This window comes from Numida meleagris, chromosome 6 (assembly GCF_002078875.1).
Source record: "Numida meleagris isolate 19003 breed g44 Domestic line chromosome 6, NumMel1.0, whole genome shotgun sequence".
Taxonomy (NCBI): Eukaryota; Metazoa; Chordata; class Aves; order Galliformes; family Numididae; genus Numida; species Numida meleagris.
Window position 1 is genome coordinate 53,365,893 of NC_034414.1, and position 25,310 is coordinate 53,391,202.

The 25,310-nt window shown below is 45.7% G+C and overlaps 1 protein-coding gene across 7 annotated transcripts in view; it reads left to right on the top strand.

The window, feature by feature from the left end:
- Window positions 1-25,310, top strand: part of CEP170B (centrosomal protein 170B) — a 56,588-nt gene that overhangs the window by 18,864 nt on the left and 12,414 nt on the right. For 3 of the 7 annotated variants that reach the window (XM_021401364.1, XM_021401366.1, XM_021401365.1), the window contains exons 6-15: window positions 593-651; window positions 1,972-2,110; window positions 9,554-9,655; window positions 10,138-10,614; window positions 12,760-12,822; window positions 13,655-14,418; window positions 16,407-16,595; window positions 16,783-16,891; window positions 18,339-20,105; window positions 23,258-23,507. In XM_021401364.1, coding sequence (XP_021257039.1) covers window positions 593-651; window positions 1,972-2,110; window positions 9,554-9,655; window positions 10,138-10,614; window positions 12,760-12,822; window positions 13,655-14,418; window positions 16,407-16,595; window positions 16,783-16,891; window positions 18,339-20,105; window positions 23,258-23,507 — 3,919 coding nt within the window. The remainder of the gene's footprint in view (window positions 1-592; window positions 652-1,971; window positions 2,111-9,553; window positions 9,656-10,137; window positions 10,615-12,759; window positions 12,823-13,654; window positions 14,419-16,406; window positions 16,596-16,782; window positions 16,892-18,338; window positions 20,106-23,257; window positions 23,508-25,310) is intronic. The other 4 variants (XM_021401368.1, XM_021401369.1, XM_021401367.1 and 1 more) reach the window with 2 other exon arrangements.

The following is a 25,310-nucleotide window of genomic DNA, read 5'->3' on the forward strand; positions in this document are numbered from 1 at the left end:
TATTTTTAGTTCAACATTTTCCATCTTTCCGCTTTCGTCCTTTTTGTGCTGTGCTGTCCTGATTGAGTTGTTCGTGATGGCATGGCCAGATGCTTCCTTTCTGCTTTTTTTTTCTTTGCACAGTGTAGATGAGGATTATTCCCTAGGTTCAGACATGCTGAATGTTTCCCTTCGTAGAGGTCACAGCAGCTCATGACCTGATTTACTTTTCATCCAGGAAACAGCAGTGACTGAAAGACCTTGCCTTGTTCTGACTCTGTGAGTCTGGTCTGTCTTGGCCAGGATGCTGTGGGGAGCTCGGAGCAGGGTGCGAGCTGAGTCAGGGCTCTCTTTGCTCCATTGTCCTGCACCAGGCTGCTGGTGCTCCTGTGAGCTCCTTCACTGCTCCTGTTGCATGCCACTCTCCAGTTGGGTCCTGAAAGAGAGTATAGTTGCACCCTCTGTTGCAAAATACACACAGCAAAAGCTGTCTTGCTGTGCAACTGAGGCAGCTGTCAGCACCTCTTGTCACTATTTTATGATGTTTTCTTTCAGTGACTAAACGCTAGATTTCTCTCTGCATCCTTTGCTGTTTCCTTAACAAGTTCTGTACATTCAAACATGTATGTCCTGGAGCAAATTCAACACAAGGTCCCAGAAGAAGCATTAAAGGTAAGGGTGTGTGGGTACAAAGGGTGTGTGGGTGCAGGTGTCATTTCTTTCAATGCTCTAGTAATGATCATGCTGCCTGAAGTTTTAAAATACGGCAGCAAAATGATCCACATTGTTATGCTGTCCTTGGATTGAGGCTTGCCAAAACCCTCCTTTGATGGCAGATGCATTCCCCAGTTATCTTGTCTCTGATCTCTCTTACCCTGCTGCTAACATCTAGATCAAGTTATTTGTGATTTCATGGCAGCCAGCAAAAAGGCTACTAAAGCCGTAATGTGTTTAAGAAGAGTCAGTGCATTAACTTCGGGGTGAAGCAGAGCTGAATTAGTTCTGCCCCAGGAATGGAGAGCAGTTGCCTTTCCTTGAGCATGGTGACATTGGCCAGCTCCATAACATTTCCTCCAGCAGACTGAATTTTGCTTAATTTATTCCCATTATCTCATCTGTGCCTTCAAGCTCCTCAGTCTTCCTTACTGAGCAGTCCTCTTAAGAGTAAAGTGTTCTTTAAACAAAAAGTTCAGTATCAGGAATAAAATATACAAGCATCCTCTAACATAAGGCAGAAGAGCAACCCCCAGAGGCAGGAAAACTGTCTTTGTTGAGCTGAGTTCAGCCAGCAGTGCCAGGCATTACCTGCTGTCGTCTTAGCCCTGGTTTTAGATTTAGGACTTGGTGAGGATCAGAAGTATAACAGCCAGGACGGGGTAAATGATTCACTGAATTTACTCAGGGGTAATCTGGATCGGTACACCCTTTTATTAATTTACTTGTAATAAACCCACTTTTAATTAGCCCATTTACTAAGCTACAAGTTAATATGGAGTCTGTTCTAAGGCAGGCTCATAGCTTTCCTTGCTGGTGAGAGGGTTTGGAGAGAAATAATTAAAATATCTTAATTGCCTTTGCTGAAAAATTGAGATAATGCAGATGAGGGCCTGGGAAGAATTAATAAAATTGCTTTAAGAACAAAGGGGATTTCAGAATTTGAATCCTGAATGGAAAATGGCTAAGTTCTGATTGTTCTCAGTTTACTCTTTAAAGGGTTTCCTAATTAGCTATTTTGCAGGGCTATGTTACAGTGACCTTCTCATAGACTGTAACTGGCGTTTAATGTCTTCCAGATGAGGTATCTGAAAGCCTCTCTGCTGGCACTTGTGTTGTTCTCTAGCCTCTATGTAGGTGTGTTTCCCATTTGTCACCAAGCTTAGCCACAGCATTTGCCTTTGCATTGCCACGTTTGCGGGGAGGGGAGGTTATCTTTGCCACGGGCTGCCATGCAGATCTCATGGGCACCCTGCAACTGTCCTTATGTCTCTGCAGCATGAGAAGTACACCAGCCAGCTTCAGATGAATTTCAAAGGAACAGCGATGAAGAGGGTGGAGCAGCCCATGGAGCACGGTGTCTACGCTGAATCCCCACAAGCAAAGCTGGAGAAAGGAGAGAGGAAGCCAATTACAGGTATTTGCTCAGGAACCAGTTAGTCAAGATTCACAACAGTCAAAGTGCTGCTTGATCCTTGCACTGGATCAGGATCAAGTGTGGTGTGAGTTACGTGGTGTGGAAGCTGGTACTGAAGGATCGTCTTTCTAAACCTCTAAGTATTTTACATTCTCAGTTTTAGGAGAAAAAAAAATAATGGGCATGGTGGTTCATGCATGTCTTGTCACTGTGTGAATGCTGGAGAGCCTGTGGGCTGAGCAGGTTTGGTGAGTTCTTTGGCACCTGTCTGGTCTATTTTTATTTTCTTAATCATGAGCTGGTGTTTGAACGAAGGTGGTGACTCAGAGTGGAAGATGCATGGCTGCTGCAGTTTGGTACTTGCAGGCAGGCAGGCAAAGTGGCAGCAAGGGATTTGTTGCAAAGAGTTGTGTATAGTCTTAAATTACTGTATTTCCTAACACCTCATTATGTGAGATGAAACTGACTGCTGAACTTGGGAGAGGTTTGCTTTAGATTCATTGTTACCTGGCTGCATCGTTTCCATTGGAAAAATTTCTTCTGTTGCACGTTTCTCTACTTGCTGCTTCCTTCCTTTGGAGACCGTTTTTCATACTTGTGTCTCCCTGTTCCCTCCCATGGTGGGCCAAGACATCCCCAGCAGTTTTTTCCCTGCTCCTGAGCTTCTTACCTCCATTATGTACTGCCCTGGTATGTCTTCTCCCTGTCCGGCTCAGTTGTCAGTTGGTGGCCTTCTAGAGCTTGATGATACATGAAAGGAAGAAATATGGCCTTAAAGCATCCTGATGGCTAATGACTGCCAGTGGTAGTCTTGCTTACCGGGATGGCAGAGTGACTGGGAGCTGGCCATGTGCAAAATGGATCTGCTGGAGGAAGGAGTAGGGAGAGGAAGGGTTGGGAAAGACGAGTGAGACAGGATCTTGAGAGAGGTGACCTATACATAGATACAGAGCTTTCTAGAAATGCGTACAACTTTGGGTAAATCTGTTAAGGTCTTTTTTGATACCTAATTGGAGTGGGTTGGCTGACCTTAATCTCCTACGTATTGTCTTTGTGAAAGTCCCTCTAAGCTGACATAGCATACTAAAACAGAGTAATATTTCTCTCCCGTATATATGCCTGTGTTTTTGTTCCCTCCAGCTCTGCACGGAAACACATACACCTGTGTGCTTGACTGCTGTTCTCGCATTGCAAAACCTTTGTGTGCTGATTTAGATGTGTTTGTGGGTCGCCCTCCCCCCTGTGACTGAACATTTGTGACTTTGCCTCATGAGCATGGGGCTGAAAGGGATCTAGTGGGTGATTAGCTGTGACACTGTGGAGGGTGAAAGGAGGTGAACCTCGCTGATGGAGAGCTCTCCAGCTGTGTTGTAAAGGACACTGGGTTTTGGAAGCTGTTGCCTGTAACTGGCCTGTGAGGTCTGGGTGGAACCAGTTTGTGTTTGCTGCTGCTTGGTTGCATGAATATTCTCATTTTTTATTCTTGCCAACTTCCAAAATACGCAGTGGTTGGTTTTAGCCTACATAGCATAAGTGGTTGATATTTTGGAAAATCTTCAAAGTCAGGACATGGAGTGACACATCATCAGGGTGACCTGTTTCTCATCGTGTGGCTCATGGGTGTGCATTGTGTATTTGTATTTCTTAGTAGGTATAGGCTATAGGTCAAAGGCAAAAAATAAAAATAAAAAAGGCTGTGAGCGCTTGCTGGGGGCTAATGATGAAGGATGCCACGTGCAGTGGGGCTGATGGACAGATGTGAGAAGTCTGAGGTGCTGCTAACCTGGTGAAAGGTGGAGGAATTCAGGACTTTTTGTTGGAACTATTTTGCTGGTTGGACTGAAGCCGGCGGAAGGAGGGGAATGCCTGAGCATTGAATCAGTGCCTTGCTCTCCCATGAGCATCTCTGTCACGTGAGCAGAATGATCAGTGGGTTCCTTTTTTCATCTGCAGTGTGACTAATTCACCTTGTCTACTGCTGCACACATGCACAGTTCTTCTGTGTTGCTTGGAGGAGTGGCAGCAAGTTAAATGATTAGTAGAAAGAGGAACGTAGTGTTCTTATGGGGAGAGGGCTTGCTAATGGCAGCAGAAAGAGGCTTTGGGGAGAGAGCTGTTTTGCTAAGCCCGTAGGTATTTAGGAATTTGCATTGACTAATTAAAGCAACGTCTAGGGTGACAAAAGCCTTTAGAAGGATCGCTTCCCAGGGCCTGGCTGGAAAAGAAGCAGAGGCAATGCAGGCTTTCAGGGAAGAGGTTTAACAAAACAATGTGAACAATTAGAGCTGCTTAGAAAAGGGAGGAGGTGAGGGGGTGAGGATAAAGGGATCCAGGAGAGGGAATTGGAAACAGCTCAACCATTTATTCTTTATGCTGTTGAGCATGTGGCTTCTTGGTGTGTGTTGCCTGTAAGCAGGAAACCATCAGTCTTTGTGAAATGTTTTTAAGGCAAGAAGCTTGATAAGACCTATGGTTGGATATTGGTATGAGTTAGAAAAGTGCTCACAGTTCAGCTAGTTAATACTAAAAATAGCCATCGGCTCTCATGCTCAAAGCCTGAGGTGATGAGGAGGCCAAGTACAGCCTTCAGCTATGCAGATTCTAATACTGTTGCATTCCCCTTCTGTTGCTACCTGAGCTGAGGTGGGGGCAGAGGTGAGCCACTTTGTGGTCTTCTGCTCTCAACGCAGGCTGATCTGAATTTATTGTAAATTTTTTAAAGCCCTCACGGGCTGATGACAGTAGATAACACTGAGGCTGATGACTAACCTCTGAATAACTGCTGCAGGCCTGAGTTTCCAGGCGTGGAGGCTGCCCACAGCTTCCAGCTGAAATGGGCATTGCCAGCAGCAGGAGCAGGACTTGAACTTCTCCTGGGGTCCGTGGAACAGACCTCCTTGCTGGGTTAGTGGCCGCATTGCCAGTCCTGTCCGTCTCCGTGCTGAGGTCCGCAGGCAGCACACAGGGAGCACTGGGAGTTGTGCCGGGTTGTGGAGTGTTTCCATGGTCCTTGGCTGCTTTCCCCATGAGATCATGGTAATAGCTACTTAGGCACACAGCTTCACCCTGGCCTTTAATGTAGGAGAGCGGTGGTTTATCTGCTTTTCATCTATGCTAGTTTGAAGGTACCTGCAGCATGTTGAAGGCTTCAGTGTGTAATTGGTACAAATAAATTTGTGATTATCAGCCTGATTTGAAAGCCTCCAGGATTTTCTGCACTCACGATAGGTACAAAAGTCCAGGATTTAGGTCTGCCACACACAAGAAATAAGCACTGCAGTGAAGAACCAAATAGTTGTTTTGAGTTTATTCCAGCTATGTTTAAATTCTGTATTATGAAGAGGAGGAAAAAAGCAGAGCTGTCAGAAATCAGTTTTTAAAATATTTTAAAGCTAGATCATCATTTTTTCCCTTTTTTTCTCCCCAAGGCCCTTGCCTTAAGAAGCCCACTCTACATCTACCAAAAATGGACGTTTACCTCATTAATAATAAATCAAAAATGGCTTCACTTAGAGCAAGCTGGATTTCTCACGCTGGCATTCTGACTTGCTGCAGACAGCTTCAAAGCTGTGTGTGCTTCTGTCAGCAAAGAAATTTGCTGTTGCTGTCTGTGTTGCTCTCGTGACTGTTTGAGGCTTTGCACAGACCCAGGCAGAGCGCAGCCCTCACTCCTGTCCCTCACTGGCAGCCGCTTTCAAAGGCCGTCAGAGCCAGTGCTGCGGGAGCTGTGCTCATCATGAAAGCTCTTCTGCCCACTTGCTGATGGAGAGCAGCATTAACGCAGGCTTTCTGCTTTCCCTTTCGTCACCTGGACTGTGTTTTTGGCCTTGTGTTGTCTCTGTGATTCACTTCTCTCTAAGTACAGCCTTTGCATTGAAGCAACTAATTCTCTGTCATTGTGGTGCCTCTTCAGATGATCAATAGTTCTGTATTAGTTTAGACTTGTTAAACACGCGGGCACTTGTTTTGTGCTAATACAGCCTTCGTTTTTCCTTCTGAGTGACTGCAGGGACTGAAATCCAGGAGCAGAACGTGCATGTCAGTGCATTCCCTGTATTACACTGTCACCCGCAGCTCTGTGTGCGTCTGGCTGGATGATCATGCTGACCTCAATTCAGTTATCTAAAAGGATGGCTTTCGGGCTGTCTGCCTGAATTGATGAGCCAAGAAATATGTCTAAATGAATTGGCACCATCTGGCCAGCCTGGCACAGAATTGAGAGAGGTGGTAGCGAGCTGCCATCAATTGGAGGAAGTCTCATATTATTAACACGACTGTTAGTTCTCACTGGCCTTCCTTGCTTCACTGCTGACTTGAAGAAGCCCTGAGCCTCTGTGCATCCAAGAGCTCCCAGCTCACCAAGATCCAATGGGCAGGCTGTGGCCATGTAGCAGTACATGTAGCTCAGGACACAGGCAGATGTGCTGCTCTGGGTGCTGCTGGTCCAGGTTGAGGCTGCTACCCAAAACACATCCCAGCTGGCGGTGGGCAGCCCACAGCATCACTGCGTGTGGCTGCTACCTGGCTTGCATCTGTCACTGCCATCTGTTTAGCTGCCTTCCTGTGCCTTCTGCCCCTTCTATACAGCTCCATGGCACTGGAGCAGGAGGTGGGCATCAGGGCACTTCTGCTAGTGGATAAGAAGGCGCTGTAGTTTCTGACATGAGCAGGGCAGCAAATTCATGGAGCTCTTCCGGAGTCGTGGATATTTTCTTCTGGCTCAGAATCTGGCCACCTACAGCAGTAGCTGAGAATGAAGGTGTCTGCATCACTTAATAATGTTATTCAAAATGCACATTAACATGAATGCTGAGTAGAAACATTAATTGCTCTTAAAATATTGAAACTGTCCTCCAGGAGCAAGATACTGACTCCCTGGTTTCCCATCTGTGCTTTTTGCAGTCTTCAGGATGAAGTTCCAGTTTGTTGTGGAGGCCAGGAGAGGAGGGAAAAATAATGCATGGAAGAGATCTGATGGGTTGTACTGAACACTAACTGCTGCAGACTGTTGCTGGTGGGGCTTGGGGGCCCCATGTTATGGCCCACATGGTGCAGTGATTGCAGGGCTTGTGTTCTCTCTGTGGCTCCTGCCCTGCTGGAGCCCTGCGTACTCTGTTCAACCACAAGCGCACTGGGTTTGGCCTTGTGCTGGCTTTTGTCAGAGAGGGAATTTGGGGAGTGTCCAAGCACCTATGTGGGCTTTTTAGGTTAGGGGGGGAAATTTGAGAAGGTAGAACTGGCTCATAACTCTGTAAATTCTCTCTCTTTTTTTTTTTTTAAAATCCTTCTTTTTTTGATTTACATGCAATTCCGAAGTTCCCCATCAGCAGGAGTCTGACCAGGGTTGACCTGATTTCCTAGCTGCCTTCTCCCCTGCAACAGAAAGGCAGTAGTAGCTCCTGTGTCCTGCAGGCTGGTGGGACGCAGACATAAGGAGCAGCAAATGGGAAGGTTTGTCCTGGAAGATAGGTGTGGGTTGTCTTAGCTTCTGCCTCTGTGAAAACCAAGGAATTCCACCAGCAGCTGAATATAAATCAGTATTGAGCTGGTCAGAATTGATCATACAAATCTGAGACAAGTGCCTTTTGTTTCTTGGGGGTTGAGCCCCTGATGGCAGTAATGATCATCCGTGGACGTGTGTGCCTGAAAGCAGTGGGCAGAGCAGATCCCACAGGGGTGTGGGATGTGGGTCCGCTCCACGACTCGTAGCATGAAGAGTGGCTGAGAGCTCTGTGCCAGCTTGCAGGACAGGTCTCAGCCTAGCAGAGCCCCAGCCTGCCTTTGGGTTCCTCTCCTCGTTGACAGGTTTCCGAACAGGTTGGTTGGTTTTTTTTTTTTCCCTCTTCCTGGAGTAGTTCACCCATTTTCAGCTGTGACACACATTTATTCATGGTGAGAAATGCTTCCTCCTTTGAACTTTCAAGGGCCGCCTACATAATGGGAACGCAGTTTATCTTCTGCACACTCTAGGCAGAATGGAGAGAAATACTTCAGCTCGTTTGATCCTCAGTGTGAAGGGAAGCAGTGCCTTTAATTTTGAAACTCGAAAATCTCTTGAAAAGGTCCTGTGGGCTGGATCTGTACAGCAAAACTTTTGCCTATGGTCTGATATAATGTATGAGCTTATGCATTTTTGGAACTATTCTAGAAAAAAAAAATCCTGAGGCAGTGGCCACTGGGTCTGTGTAGCTTTACAAACAGCAACCTAAAATCGGGCTCCTTTTTTGCTTTGACTCTTAATTCCTCTTCCTCTCCCCATTTCCTTCATGCCACCATCTGCTGTCTGTGCTAGCCCTATTAAAGCAGGGAATGCAGAATGGCAGGGTTGTGTGAGGGCTGCTTGGTGCGGGCAGCATGTGGTTATAAAGCCATGAGCTGAGCAGCTGCTGGTGGTAGGAGCCCAACTGTGGCTCAGGCTGATGGCTGGGCTTTGACGTGTCCGGTAAAGTGTGTGCTGATGGAGAGAAGCAGAAGCAGTGAGCAAAATGGGGGTGTTAACCTCAGTCCCCGGCCTGTACTTGCGTCTCTATCAGCTCTAGGTGAAAGAAGAAAAGCTACTTCATTTGCCTCTCTTAAACTATTATAAATAACAATGACTGTTACCGCAGGTAAATTGAGCTGTATTCTTTTTGCTTGAAACGTAAACAGCAGCAGCCCAAGGCAGTGCCAAAATATAATCGTGGTAGACAAAGGAAGAAGAGGTGAATCAGTTCTTTCCAGTACTTGTTGGTGCAATGAATGCTGATCTTCAGAGAGTGCCCTTTGAGTAGAGACAGCAGTTGAAGTCTGGCTCTTTTGGATGAAATATCTCCGTGAGAAAAAAATCTCTGTCCTGCAGTGACTGTGCAATCCACTTGCTTTACTTTATGCTTTTGAAAGCAAGAGTTTACTTCTGCTTTATATATGTGTAAGGAGATGGTTTTACTGTTTTCCCTAAATCTGTAACTCTTCAAGAATTTCCTGTTGTGGGATGTGTGTCATTTAGAGTGGGAGGAGTGAATAGCTGGGAAAAATCCGTGGCCTCACAGCAGTCCAATCTGTGGTAGAGCAAAAAAGGGTGTAGTTAAAGTCTTCCCAATTAACATCGGGATAAAAGTCTGGTTTTCACCTGGATTGCAACTAAGCATTTTGCAGTCTGCCTGCTGAAGATCTTCCATTTCCTGTGAATGATTAGTCTGGAGAGGGAGAAAAGCCACTGTTTGGGAAACACAGCTATTAAAGAGTGAAGGAAGGAGGAGTCAGCCTCTTCTGGCTGAATGTGAAAAAGGAAAGGAAAAAAGCCTGAATGCTGTCATTATTATGTATAATTTGCTGTTGTAGTAACTGCAGTGTAACAGGTACACGATCTCATCTGATCCTGTTGTTTTTCCCCTTTTGGCATGCGGTTGACTTCTGTGAATCTCTTACTTTGACACAGAAAATACCTATCTATCTTCTTCCTAGAGACCAATAGTTATCGCACCCCTCTTTATGGACAGCCCTCCTGGTGGGGGGAAGATGATGCAAACAACAAGGAGGACAGAAGGCAAGAAGAGCATTACTCAGGTAAAGAATAGGGATGGAAGGTGACAAAATTTCTGCTTATTTTTTAACTTTCTTGTGTGAAGTCATCCTGCTTTAAGGCTTTAATTACCACTTTTTTGTAATTATTGTATTTGCACATTGCTATGTGTAGATTGTTGCCGATGAAACCAGGATAAGGGAAAATTTGTTTCCACTGCAATAAATGAAGGTAAAAAACAATTGTGGAGTAATTCAGTGTGTATGAGAAAGGCCTGCAGAAATCTTAAAATGCCACCAACTACATAGATTCTGCCAAAACATACAAGTGTGTGCATACACACGTGTGCTCAGCTCTTTAGAGAACAATGGGAGAGAGGGCAAAGTGAATATGAGAAATACTGGTCATTGGAAATCACCATTTCAGTGAAGAGACCGGAGCACAAAACAGAACTGGTATTTTTTCTTTAGTGCATTTAGGTACTTCAGATAATGTTTGTTAATTTAATTTTTTTTTCCTTTTGTAGAAAGATCAAAAGAGATGTCCCAACATGAAGAGGAACTGAATGGTAATATTTCTGCCTATAGAGATTCCCAAGAACAGTCTGTGTTTGCCTTCCGGAGGGAGCCAAGTTATTTTGAGATCCCAACTAAAGAATTTCAGCAGCCATCAAAGTCTCCAGAAACACAGGTCCATGAGATCCCAACAAAGGATATTGATGCCATAGTAGCCCCAGTTGTGCAAAGCCATGCCTCTTTCACCATCGAATTTGATGATGGAACCCCTGGTAAAATAAAGATAAAAGATCACGTAACTAAATTTTCACTCAGACAGAGAAGACCTTATAGTAAGGAACCAGCTCACACAGAGGTGATGTCAGCGGAGAGCAAGGTGGCTGACTGGCTTGTCCAGAATGACCCAAGCTTGATTAGACGGCAGTCTCCAGGGGACGATGTGTACAGCACCAAGAGTGACGTGCCGGTTCACGCGAGGACGCTTAAAGGTGAGTGAATGTCTTGTTATGTGAATTGTGTTCTCTGTTGACTGTGCAAATGCAATATACTGAAGGGGGTAAATCCTCCTCCTACTGAGGAGAACTGCACTTGTTTATCTCTTCGCCAACTATGAGCAGTGAAGAATATTTCTTTAATGACTGTTAATGGTTTTGACCCCAGCTAGTAGGCTCTTCACCCAGTCCTGAAGTAATGTTTGATGCTGGCCTGAAGACTCTCATCTGGTTCCTCCACATGTATGTTCCCATCTTGGTAGTAGCAGTGATTGAGAAAAGGATTTTACGTGTTTGTAGTCATGTGGTCAGGCAGGCTAGTGAACACAGGTATTGCAGTCAGTTTTCTTCTCCTGGCTTCTTTTAGCTGAAAGACTGACTTTTGTTTTTAGCTGAGGAGTCTGAGTGTGATCTATCCTGCAGTTATCGTGCAATTACCAGAGCCGCTTGGTCGGATAGTCAGAGGTCTTGGCGTAGAGATCAGTAATAGACCTGAGATATGCATGATCACCAGGGGAGGAAATTGTGTTTGTGGAAGGTTTCTTCTCTTAAACTAGGACTTCTCTGAAACCCTACTCTGTTCAAAAATGCCAAGTTTTGCGGACCTAGGTCCTGTTAACTGTAGTACTATGAGGCATTCTTTGGAGATTTTCAAATGTAGTTTTGAACCCAGTTCTTAGTACAGCTGATGGGAGTTGCATGATTCTCAGGTGATTGTGGATGTGTTTGGCAAGATCTGAGTTTGCTTGAATATCTCTCGTGGGTCGTGTAGAGAACAGTGAAGAAAAGACCAGGGTTTGCTGCATTCTCACTGCTTTTGTATTCAGCTTTTCCAGCCTTGCCAGGTGCATTACTACAATCTGCAGACCTGGACTGTTGAAGCCATATTGAAAGTTACCAGACCTACCTGTGCTTGAGGTCCTTTTAAAGAGAACAATCACGTTTTTCCTTCAAAGGAATTTGTTCAGTCCGTGTTGGAAAAATGCTCTCTTTAATATGAAGAGTTTTATCTATTGTGCTTCCAACTTACTGCTCTGGTGTGCAGTTTTTTTAAAAGTTCATATGGTCAAGAAGGTCTCAAGTATCCAGACGGGAAATGAACTGTTTTGCTGTCATTGTTTGTTTTCTAACATGGGACAATGTTGAGGTGACCTGTGTGAGCTTTTAGGGTTGCCCTGGCTGTGTGATAGAAAGTATAGGTTTTGTTTGTTTCTTGACTTGCTGAAGAACGTAGTCTGTCAAGGGTTCAAATGTGTTTCTGTAGCTCTACTTATTTCTCTTGGATGAAACCAGAGAGTTAGGCAGCTCTTCTTAGGGTTGTCCTGAGCAATGCACAGGACAGTACCAGACTGGTTTTGCTTTCTCTTTACAGTCCATGAGGCATGGAAAAAAGCTGAGGTAACGTAATGCATAATTTGCATTTCAAAAAATCAGCTGCTTGGACATTTGATTAAAAAATACAGTGTTGGTGGCCCGAAGAGCCTATCTACCTCTGCTTTGGCAGAGGACAACCTGTCATTTATCTGCGATAGTTGCGTAGCATGTTCTTCTTGTGGGGCTAATTTTGAAGATGTCTTGGAGGCTACAGCTGGCTGCCTACTAGGTTTGCATTTTTAGGATCAGAGACAGCCACCATCGAGGTTCTTCAGTAACATTTGTTCCATTTATTATCAATGTGATGTATGTAAAGCCTGGTACTGAGACTAGGGACTTCAGGTTTGTGGGGATGTGCACAGTGTTCTGCTGGGGTATCTGTAGAGACAGTGGGTGTTTTTACTTGCGTCCTCACAGTTTTGCATTCACCAGGGTGTTTAGCCAAGACCCTTTAATTTAGGAACTTTCCCTTCCAAAAACAAAGCTTATCAGCCCTCAAGGCTCGATGCAAAGTCTGCTGGCTTTCTTCAGGAAGGTGTTAGGAAACTTCTCAGAGGACTGACTCCTGGGTTGAATGGTTCTTGTATTAAATTCTAATCTTTGACAGTTAACTTGAGATAATAAATGGCCTTCATCCTGTGCCTGGGGAACTTGCAAAGTAGGTTTGAGCAGTTTTCCTTTCAAACACGTGGTATTTTAGCCAGTATATCTTGCTGCATGTTACAGTCTAGAGCGCAGAGACCTCTTTCCCCATTCTCCCGATGACAGGTTCCCGGTCGTTGACTGAATCAAGTTGTGTGCCTTCACACCCGTTTCCTTCTCCAAAAAAAGGTTTGTGTTTGGTCTTTTTTTTGGTTGGTTTTACTTTATCTTGCTCTCTGAGGGTCCTGAACTAAAGTGCTGAGGTGTAGAGCATCCCTATACAAGGGGAAGGTTGTAAAGATGGTTGTCAGTAACACATGTAAAAAGAAGTATAAGCTTACTTTAAGCTTAGAACTCTAAGGATTTAACATTTGCTTGGCTGGTGATTGGATGGTGTGACTTCTTGGGTGTCGTGTTGTGATCCTTAAGTCTTTAGGAAAAGTGAAGAATGCTGCACGCTTCCTTTTCCATTAGCTGTTGTTTGATTCCTCCTTGTAGAGAAGGGTAACGCAGGTGCTCGGAGTGCATGCGCTCATAACACGCTGATCTGGTGGCTTTGTCATCACTGGGGTTTGGTTCTGTGGGATGCAGTGCACAGGGTTTATTTACTGATTCTGTAGAGATTTCTGCTCTGTAACATAGAGTCCAAGCTCACCTCATTTTGTTCTGCAGTAACTGGGCAGAATCGCACAATAACATCATTGCTTTTATTTAAATGGAAAAAAGAAAAGAAACAACATATTAGATCTCTAAAATAATCTGCTTTTTAAAATCAAAATCCCTTGTTGCTACAATGATCTCTTGCATTATTTTGCAACAGTTTGATGGCCAACCAGTGACAAGTTGATTGGGAGACAACTTTTTTTTTCCCTGAAGGAATACAATGCCTGTAGCATAGCAGGTGTCTTTGGAGTTGTTTATTCCTATAGGATTTTTTTTCCTTTTAACTGAAATTGGAAGGTAATGACAGGGTCACAGAGTCTGAGAGCATGACAGTCAAATACACGCAACTTGTTCCCAGGCAATCGGCACGAGGACGGGACGCAGAGCGACTCCGAAGACCCCGTGGCACCCAAGGCGGAGAAGGAGCCAACGACGGGTGGCGAGCGGGTGATGGAGCAAGCCAAGCTGCAGCGCCAGATGAGGCGCGATCCCCACGAGATGCTGCACAACAAGCAGGCCTTTGTCATTGAGTTCTTCGAGGACACGCCGAGGAAGAAGCGCTCACAGTCCTTCACGCACAGTGCTCACTCCTCTCAGAGCGACACCGATCCTGGGCTCAAGACCAAGGTTGAGAAACGCAAGAATGCGGTGCCAGCGGAGAAGCAGGGCAGCGTGGTGCCACCATCCCATGTTGGGACACAAGCAGGCAAAGCCACCAACAGCTCCTCTGGGACCCAAAGAGCTAGCTCCTTCAAGAGAGAGAAGACAGAGGAGCGAATCAACTCTTCGTCCTCCTCTGCCTCCAGAGCATCAGGCAAAGCCTATGGGAGCGTTGGGAGGAAGTCTAAAATTGCTCAGGATTTTATGGCTGAGTACCTGCGGGAGACAGCTCAGTCTGGGAAGACAGGCTCTGAGAAACCAGCACCTCAGCCTGTGCCAGCAGCCCCGCGTGTGGTCATATCTTCAGAGCCAGAGCCTGTCTCTGCTCCATCTCCGGAGCTAAAGGCTGCCCAGGGCAGGAGGAATGACGAGGAAGACAGCGTGAGCGAGACTGGCACATACACCATTGAGACAGAGTCACAGGATAAGGAGGTGGAAGAAGCACGAAAAATGATTGATCAGGTAAATGCTGCTTTTTTTGTGCTTGGCCTGTGAGGTGTGGGCTGACGGCTTGGGCTTCTGCAGCTGATGCTGCCAGGTCCAACTTCACTAGCAGTTGCTCCCTTTATTACTTGGGTGTAGAGGGACTGTGTAACAAGGGTGAGGAATCATCTTGGCTGACCTGTGTTAAGGATTGGAGTCGTCAAGCTGTGAGGTTGGTCATTAAAAAAAAAATAATGTTGCAAACAAACAAAAACCCACCAGATGCAAGAAAGCAAAGTAAGCCCTCAGCTAAGAGCTGTCTTGTTTCCAAAATGAGATTTGAGTGCTAAACTGCAAGTGGGCTCGCCATATGTCTAGAGGGAAAGGCACCAGCAGAATTGAGATCAGACTGATCCTGCTGAGTGCTGGGCTGGGAGTAGCTCTGCTCTCGAGGACTCTCACAAGCCTCTTTCTTGGCCTTGTATCACCTCTTGCCCACTGTTATGAGCACAGGAGCTGCAGCCCATTGCTGCCACTGCAGCCTGTAGGCCAGAGGAAATGCAGACCATGGGCTGATTGTCTTCATTATTCACAAGCCTTGCTGGTAGGTGATTCTGTATTTAGCTTGGCTTCGTTAGGAAAATGGTGCTTGCTGGCAGGGCAAGTGCCAGCTAGTTGATGTAGCAAAGGGTGCGGTCTAGGCAATTGCAGAGGCAATCCTACATGGTTCTATACTTGTTTAGGTTGTGCAAGGTGAATGATAGCCTTACAAAAAATAAATGAGGGTGAGGCTTAATAAAACCCACCCAACTAAGCAACCCCAGGGCAAGCCAAAGTTTGGTTGATCTTCAGATTTAACTTTCATCTGCGGTCTATTATGAAAACAAAACTGGCAAGTTGCTGTGAAGACTTATTGAAGCGTGGGCAGGAGGATGGAGTAAGGTTTAAAGGGAGCCTTGAACCTGGCTTTGTATAGTGAGCCTAGATCTGGCTTCACTCATTTGTTTATTGTGGTTGTTCCTTACATATTGTTTGAAATGTGATTGGAAGTTTTTTGGGCAGGTTGTTTCAGCCCCAGGAAGACTCTAGTCCTGACATGATGGTTAATTGCTCTGAAAGGGAAATACAAGGAAAATTCCACAAAAATAGAATTATTTCTGGGTAGTAGTTTGGCAGGCTTGTGCCTTGGGCAGACAAGCTGGCCAAACTCTGCTCAGGATTGCCATAGACTTAATGTGGCGTAGATCTGCTATTTGGGAAATAACTCATACCAGACCTCTGTATTTCTGTCCAGGAAGAAAGATAATCAGGATTTTGGATTTGCTGAGATTCTGGGGTGACCCATGCACATACACTTGTTTATTTTTTAAACAGAAGTGAGAGTGGAGAATTTTAGGCTACCCTTCCCAAACCTAGGTACCCTCAGTGGTAGCATCTTCCTCTGAACCTATAGTCAGGAGAGAGAAACAAGCCTTCCGGAGGCGTAGATAGACCTTTTTTACCCACCTAGGAAAGCTTGTTTATCTCCAGAGGGAGTCTGGCCACCTACCTTAACTACCTGTCTTGGCAGTACATCTATTCCCAGGTCCCTACATGGCTGTGCAAGGCTACTTTTTCTCACCCCAATCTCCGCTACAGTCTATGAAAGACCCTGGGGATAGAGCTTTCCAGTTTTTTTCTGATTCTCCATGAATTAGATGGTAAATAGCTTTCCTAACACTCATCCTAAATTTCTCAGGGCTGAAAAGGGGCTCTGTCAGTGGAAGCTACTACTGCTAAATGCAGTGCACCAAAATAATGAGGATGAGAGAAAAGGTGGGCGTGAGTGGGATTCTATGAATAAATGTATTTAAAACTGCAGAGTAGAGAAGAAAGTCATTTTCTCAATTTATATGGAAGGATTGGCAAGCGTTTCTGGCCTTTTGGGATCGTGGATTGTGTGTGAATACTGCTTTGTGGATTTGAATTTGGGGCAAAGGCTTCTCTATTTTCTGTTTTTAATCTTCCCCACGCAAACATCTTTTCAGGTTTTTGGTGTTCTTGAGTCACCTGAATTTTCCAGAATATCGTCAGCTTTTAGACCAGTAATAAAAGGTGAAAAAGACGACTCTGGTTCTCATCAGCATTTAATAAGTGAAAATGGCACTTGTCAGAAGTCACCCTTGCTCCAAGCATTTGCCTCAAAAGCTGTGAGTGGGTCTCAGGCTGACATGCAGGTACGGGCGCTCCAGGTGGATCTGGGGGGTTGGCAGAGGTCGGTTTTCTGGATGGATGGAAAGGTGATGCATGAATTGGTTTCCATTTTGAGCAGGGTGGGTGATGTGCATACGAGAGGAGAGATTGTGTGGCTAAGATTTGTTTTACAGACTGTCTTTCTGACACTGCATCCCCACCTTGTTGTAGATGTCTGCAGCATCTCAAGGAAGTCAGAAGTGGGTGTCAAGGTGGGCGAGTCTTGCTGACAGCTACTCTGACTCTGGATCTGTCTCAGGACAGGCTGATGGAGCTACAGGTAAGCCTCATCCCGATGTTACATTTTGAAAGTGGCTGAGTCTAAATCAGGATGATAAGGAAAGCAGGAATTATGAGCTTCTGTATGTCTGGCTGCAGCTTATTTTCTGTTTTATCTAATGTGTTTGGCGGTGGGAAGGAAAGAGTGAATTGTTCCCTGTGGAGTGAAGATAGAAAGTGCTTCTGGTTTGCATTTCAGAGTCATCCAAGAAGTTCTTAGGTGTTATATTTGGCATGGCTAAAAGGCACATGGGAAACAGAAAGGTTGTAGGGGCCTTGGGTGTTAACTAGCCCTGGGTAGTTCCTTAGACTGCCTTATGATGACAGAAAAAAACCCTTTGCAAGTTGTCCTGGAGTATAATTGCTGACTGGTGTTTTTTTGGGTGTGTTTCTCTCATGTCTGACTATGCTGGGAATTTTAGGCTGTTCTGGGGTTTGTCAAGTGGCAGGTTTGAAATGTGGAGATAAGTGTAGAAAACTCTGGGATTGGAGAGGGGAAGGTGAATGGGAGGAGATCAGGTTCTTATTGCAGCTAGGAAGACAGCTTACAAACCCCCAGGTCCTGTTGATATGTGAGAAAAGGAGAACAGAGATTTGTTGGCTTCTGAAAATGCTTTCATCTTTTTATTTTTGGTTGGAAATATTTGTTGTTACCTTTCCATCATGAACAGCTACAGACAGAGTAAAGCTTAGAAGGAGCCTTTGTTTTGGAGGTTGTCACTATATTCACCCCAGGTGAGAACCCAACTCCCAGAGCGTTTGCAATATTACCATAGCTATCTAACCAGTTATCCAAGTATTTAAGAGCGTTGTAAGATAGGAAGTCCTGACCAGCATAGAAGAAATGAGAGTTCTCTTTCTGTGAAGTTCTTTCATGCTGACAAGAGCACCCACGCTGGAGCAGTGAGCTCTAATTCAGAGTTTCTTCATTATTAGCATCTTTCTCCTGAGAGTTTGCTGTGAGATACGATCATATGAGAACTTGTGAAAAACACCATCTATTTAGTCTTGTGGGCTACACTGTGTGGAACGGCACTTAAAACACTGCTGCAGTATATTGACTGATAGCTTTTCATGGCCTTCCTGTGGCATGATTTTTATGGTAGATTGATACCAGCACACTCATAGGATGGCCTCTAAACATATGTGGTTGTAAGGAGAGGTAGATAATGACAAAACAGGTAAGATTTCAGACTCAGAGGGAAGGCGTTGAGCAGTCTGATCCAGCAAAGGAGTTAAGTGTACCTTTACACTGAGTATTTTTATTGATAAACCTGCAGGGACTGAGCAGAAGCCTGGCCCTATTGGTGTTCACTTTGTACAGCCTTAGTTCTGAGCACAACTTGTGAGTGCTTTCATGGCCTTGCACTTTGCAGGATCAAACTCTTTAATTAAAGAAAAAAAAAAGTTGTACAAGAGTTGACTTGTGTCCGTTTAACTCCCTTCAGAAAGTGGTGTAGCCCCAAAATCTGGGGAACCAGAAAATGCTGTGCCCTTGAGAACAAGGCGTCTTCTTCCCCAGCTGCCACCAAGCGATAAATCAGAGAGCCCCACGCCCACAGTTCTGATCTGCCAGGAGTCCTATTCCGAGGTTACGAAGAGAACCATTGTGAAGGATCACTGTGTGGAAGCCCACAGTGATCACAGCAGCCGCCTCTTCATTCAGGAAGACTTAGATCCAGATAGCCTCAGTGATGCCAGCAGATCTGATGATGGCTTCAGCTCAGAAAAAGGCAGAAAGTACAAAGAGAACAATAAAATGCTAGAGCAGATGGGGGAAGACACAAAACCAGAGAGCCGGCAGCCAGGAACCCCCCGGGTTGCAAATGTGAGAGCTGTGAGTGAGACAGTTTCTACTTCGTTCTACATTGGTGATGACAGCGATGACGTGGGGATTCCCTCCAAGCTCTCTCTGAGCATGGCCCACGCTCGAGCTGACAAAGATGGAAAGGATCAGGAATTTTCCTTCAAGCCTACTGGCACACCTGTTCCTGGAAAGCCACTGGGCAAAGATGTCAGTGCTTACATTAACGCAGCAGGAAAAATGGTTATTTCCGTGCATCAGAGTCCTCAAGATCAGGAAAACATGGCAGGAAAGGAAATAGCTTTTGTTAGGCAGGAGAGTTTTACCAAAGATAAATCAAGCAGCGCTGTTCCTCAAAACAAACTTCCACATATTTCAAGTCACCCTCTGCTTAAAGATTTAGAGGCTGTTCGGTCAACCCGTATGGACTTTGGTCAGGACACTCATCTTCTCCTGAAGGACACTGAAACTGCCTTGGCAGCTCTGGAAGCCAAATTACTTGGTCAAAGCCAAAAGCTGGAGCCCTCAGAAACTGCTGGTCAGCTGGAGGACTCCTTGTCCGGTGACTCAGACGTGGACACAGCCAGCACGGTCAGTTTGGTGAGCGGCAAAAACGTCCCCACGAGTGCCCCGAAACGCAAAGCGGTCGCGAGTTTGCAGAAGGAGAAATCTTCCTCCTCACCGTCCATCCAGGACCAGTGTGGGCAGCCCAGTGCACGGGACAGGCTGACGGAGAAGCGGAAGGCCAACGTGCCGGAGGCCCCGAGGTGTGTGGAGGCCACCAAGCGCTTCCAGATGAAGCGGAGTGCTGGGACTCGGGGGTCACTGGACTTTACGGATGATGAGAGGAGCTCAAGCCTGCCCTACTTGTCAGTCCCTGATGCGGTGGTGTCTGACCATGAGCACTCAGTGCCCCGGCCTGCTCCCAGAAGGAAGCCTTTTACTCAGCCTACCAAGGAGGATCACAGCAAAACGACGGCGAACGTGCAGAAGATCCAACAAGTTCTTACCCGCTCCAACAGCTTATCCACCCCGCGGCCTACGAGGGCCTCAAAGCTACGTCGTGCCCGGCTGGGAGATGCTTCAGACAACGAGTGTGTTGATACTGAGAAAACGGCCTCCAACCCTGAAGCTGCTGCTCCAGGCTCCAAGCAGTCCACAGAGACAAAAAAGCTGTCCCGGCTTGACATCCTCGCCATGCCGAGGAAACGGGCAGGTTCGTTTACGGTGCCCAGTGACTCTGAGACGGCGCAGTCGAGGACGGGGTTTTCGGGCCGGAGCGTGGAGTCCTATCGGAAGGCGACTGTGTCGGAGATCCGAGCCGCAGCGAGGAAAACTGCAGCTGCTGCCTCCGCCAAGCAGCCGTTCAGCAGGACCCGCTCAAGCAGCGTCAAGTATTCCTCCACGTCCAGTAAGTGCTCCTGCTTTGTGTTTCTTTTGTATTGCCCTCTTTCAGATTTACAGGCTGGACAGTGCAGTGTTTATGATGCTTCCCAGGAAAAGGGCTTTGGAGGCAACAGAGAAGCTCTCGTACCCTGGGAGATGTTATTGGGATGTTGTCTGTGAGGATATTGCAAGCAGCTGTTTGGTTTTTTTTCCCCCTTGACTTGATTTCTTGAGCAACCAGCTGCTGTCTAGCAGGATAATATTAGCCTTTTTTTTTGTTGTTGAAAAAGATAGAATTTAATGCCTTTCCAATTCAGTTCTGCTTTTCTTTGACTTCTGAGATTTGAAATTTGCTCCAAGAATGCTTGTCATGTTGTCAGTGACAGTTAATGTCCAAGGTAGCAGGTTTGAAGGCATCTGAAATGGCAAAACAAATAAACATCCCTGGGTTTTGAAGGCTGTTACTATGTTCTTCCTGTAAATGCAAACATGGAACTGGGCACTTCTCTTCGATTGCGCCAGGAGATTCCCTCTGCTGAGTACTTTCATTCAGCTTTGGCATGGGTAAGAAAGGTGCACAGTTGATCCCTGCGAGGACGAGGTTTGGGGGCTCTCTTGCCCTCTTATCTGTGCACTCAGCAGCGTTGTGGACAGACTCTCACAGTATCAACATTCATCATATTTAAATCAGCCTTTAATTAAGAGGTGGGAGGGGACAATGTGAAAGACAGCTCTGGCATGGTAATTGGCAATTGGAAACTGTCCCAGATACTGCTTACACTTTTGGTCTAAGCTCTGGTCTGTGCCCAGACTCCTTGACCTAACATGAATGTGATGAAGCAGATGTGCCCAGGTTTTTAGGAATGGCTTGGGGGGGCTAAAGGGACAGGAAGGACCCCGTTGGTTGAGTTTCTCAGACCTGCTGAGAGGGATGCTATTTTGAGCAGATCTGAAGAATCTTTATAAAAACACAGATCTCAGGATGTCTCCTTTTCATTTTCTTTCATACACTTAAAATAAGTATCCTTCTTGCACTGTTCATTTTTATTGCATGCTAAAAATGTTATTTGCTGCTTGTTTTGATTTTGAATTGTTCTAGCACATCCAGCTTCCCTTTATTTTTATAATTTTTTCCTTATGTATTTTTATATGCATGTAAATCAGAACGTAAGCTAGGAGTATGTACAGTCTCTCTCTTGCCTTTTCTGAGATGATTCTGCTGTTGACTTTGTGTTAATCAATAACAAATTGAAATCAAGATGACGTGGTCCAAGTTTTCCGAACAGGAGGTACTCTTCGCATCTCCCTGCCTTTGGACCACAGACTTCAAATCCATTGGAGAAAAATAAGAGCTGGCCAGTTCTTGTTTTTAAATGAATTGGTTTTTGATTTCTGGAGCTTTGTAGCAGCATCCTAACACCTTGTGCATAGTTGCAGCAGGTGATGCTAATCCTTTCTTTGAATTAGTTGCTCTTAAAATACTAACCTCCTAATTCCTTGATAGGATTGTGGACCTTGCACAAGCTCTAAGTAGGCTTCATCATGCTTTGTAGTGCTGTAGTGGGTGTGTGGTGCATGTTCCTCTACTAACGTTACAGACACTGTGAATGAACGCCCAGAGCCCCATTTCTGTGACAAAAACAAAACGTTGCACTGTTCTATCAAGAGGTTTTTGAGCATGACACAATAACCCTTGAAAATACCGAGTGTCAGGCCTTAGGAGCGAGGAGGGAGATGTGCCTGATCGATTCAATGGTTTCTTAAAGCGTTTAGCGAGCCACTATGGTTTCCAGCTGTCCCAGTGGGAGAAAGTTAATCTCGCCACTGGAGGAGCAGAATGAAATATCTGGCGTGGGGACAAGAGATGTCAGTAGGTTGTCAGGCAGTCCAAGGTAACTGTGTGAAAAGCACAGATAACAACAGAGTAATCCAAGTTACCAGTTCAGAAAGAGAAGAAATATTGGTCCCCCAAGCCTATGTACATGGCTTGTTTCCTCAGGGTAATTTGAATGGTACTAAGGGACTTGGTTCCAATTTCCTTTGTTGTATAGGGTTGGAAAATCAGGCCCTTAGTTTTGAAATCCCTGTTGAGTGACAGGGTGACCTCTTGATTCTTGTTTTTTAATATTTTTTTGCCTTTTTTAAAAAAATACCTTTCTTCTGATGGAATATGAGCTGATTTATTTTTCTGTATATACATATATTTTTAAACCCAAGCCAAGACCTTTAAGTAGCTGAGATAACAATGTCTAGAAACATGTTTTTTCTCTGTGTGGTAACAGTCTGTAGTTTCTATCTCCATCTATGCCAAATTCATTATTTTTGTTTGCATGATTAATGATGCTGGCTTCATTCACTTCCAAAGGTTTAGCATTAAAATAATCTTTGTAACACAGTGAAGCTTTTAGGTGTTGTAATTCTAAATAACCTGGCTGGCTTTGTGTCTGGTGGGTCTTCATTCTCCAGGGAAAGACAGTAGGGAATGATCTGTGGGGAGTGCAGTGAGATGGGGGAACTCTGGGAGCCCCGTTTTCAAGTCAGGAGTTTACTGCTGGGCACCTCAATGTTTGCCGTGCAGTGGGGACCTGGATCTTCTCAGAACTGGCTGGGACAAGTGGGTGCTCCGCTTGGCTGCAGGGTGTGGAGCCAGTCCTGCCTGCCTGCCCATGTGGGCTCTTCTTGTAGGGTGTCATTAACGAGGATGGCGAGGCAGGAGGCCGATGTGGGGTGTGTACAAATAGAACCACACATCACATCTCTCACTCAAGAAGAACCCTTTTGCTTGTACTCATAATTGTAAGGTGTCCACAGGCTTGAAAATGGGGCTCCTTTCAGAGAGTGATTTCTTTGGGATTGTGAGGAGTCTGAAATGTGTGCTGCTTACATACAGAGCTTCTGTGCATGGAAAACCATGGTGTGGTACTAATTTAGTACGTCGGAGCTGTTAGCAGTCATTGTGCTTTTGCATTGGAATTTCCCCCTGCAAATTAATAAAGTGGATGGGAGCCACCGAAGTGCTCAACTTTGAATTAAGCTCTGAGAATGTGCTGTTTGACTTCAAATCTGCACAGAAGCTCTCCTCCCTCTGTGTTCCTGGGCTTGTGTTGTGTTACCTTTGTGCCCTTTTGTAGTGATTCTTCACTTTCCTTGGTCTGAAACCAATTCATTTTTTATAAGCATCAAGGCGGAGACCGCAGGGTTCAGATTACACTTCTACTTCGGAGGAAGAATATGGCTCAAATCACAGCTCCCCTAAACACAAACGCTCCCATACTTCAACAGCCACACAGACGCCGAGGATACGTGGCTCTGGGCTTGGCAAGCAGAAACACAACGGCAGAGAGACAGATGACGATGAAGACTTTGATGACCACCCCGACCCCTACAACTTCATGGCACAGACAGCAGAGATAGCAGAAATAGCCAGGTGAGGAGGTGCGGTGTCAGGCAGCAAGCTACGTGCTTCCTGTTGACTGGGTCTGCATTGGTGTTCAAACTTAGGCATGGAGGTGGGAAGAGGCACTCAGTCTGGTTGTTTGCGTGTCCCCCACTTCCTTTTATATCTGGGCATCGATATGTTATCATAGAGTAGAATAATAGAATCACTGAGTTGGAAGGGACCTCTAAAAGCTGTCTAGTCCGACCTCCCCTGCAGTGAACAGGGACACCCACAGCTCCATTAGGTGCTCAGAGCCCCATCCAGCCTGACCTTGGGCATCTCCAGGGACAGAGCATCCGCCATCTCTCTGGGCAACCTGTGCCAGTGCCTCACCACCCTTATTGTAAAAAACTTCTTCCTTACATCCAGTCTAAATCTCCCCTCTTTTAGTTTGAAACCATTTCCCCTTGTCCCATCACAACAGACCCTGCTAAAGAGTCTGTCCCTTTCTTACAGCTGCCCTTTAGGTACTGAAAGGCTGCTATTGGGTCTTCCTGAAGCCTTCTCTGGACTGCACAGCCCCGGCTCTCTCAGCCTGCTCTCGAAGGGAAGGTGTTTTATCCCTTGGGTCATTTTCATGGAGCTCTACAGCCTGTGCTAGGCAGTGCTCTTTATGCCTTCTATCTGGAAGGTGCTGAGGGTGTAGGAAAACTGGGCTGTGCCTGGGTTTATTGCTTGTTTGAGCTGTGGACAGGTATCCTCTTTTAGCTTTAGGTCTGTCAAAATGTGTATCTGTTATCTGCTTAACACCGCTTTCTGCTGGAAGGTGCTCTGTGTGCATGGACCAGTTCATGTGAACTGCCCTAATTCTCTGCAGATGGATTAGCAGAGGCTAAGGATGTAAACTGTTGAAGCTGCTTTGCCTGAAGCCAGTGAGGGAGCAGTAAGCAGTCGCTGCAGGGCAGAAACCTCTTTGGTTGGCACAATTGAATCCAGACAAGAAATCTGTCTGTATCTAAATGAGCCATTGCTTAGCCTGATGTCTTTGTATATGGAGCTATTGTGTACTGGTGGTCCTGTGGTTGCCTGGAGGACTTCGGCAGCGAAGCAAATAGACTCTTTTTTTAAACAGTGGCGTTTGAGGTTTGACATCTCTAATATGCAACTGTATTATGCCAGCTTTCCAGAAATACTGGTCTTCCATTGTGCTGCCATAGCTGAAATACTTTGGATGAAGGGAGCTGTCTTCTGTCTGCTTCGGGTCAGCATTTCCACGTTAGATGTAGTGCATGCTGTATGGGTCTCCAAAGGCTTTTCCTTTCCTGAACACTGCAGGCAGCCTGGTACAAGCTGCACTACCTGTGCTGAAGGAGTGTGCATGTGCAAAACGTGTTCTTCCCTCGTAGCAGCGTTCCTGACGCAGGCGGGCGCTCTGGGTTGCAGGAGCTATAAATAAGCGGTTGCATCAGACTCGTCTGGCTCAGCACACTGCAGAACTCGGTCACAGTCTGCCTCCTAATTGCCGTTCTGATTTCCACTGCGGCTCCCAAATTAACTGGGAGGGGTTTAAAGGAGGCAGAGCAAGTTAAAAGGGAAAATATCACTTGTTTACAGAAAGCAAATCACAGAATGGATGCAATCAGTGACAGCTCTGTCCGAAACCAGCACAGGCAGGGCACCTTAGGCAGAGATCAGACTGCTTTTCCTTACTTCATTACACGTTTTCTTTCCAAGGAAGTGTTTCCGTGGGCTGACAGCTTTATTACACTGCTTGTTCTTTTTTCGATTAAAGGAGAAAGCATCTCTCAGATGAAGCTATCTGCAAGACTGTTTTTATAAGTACAAACAGCT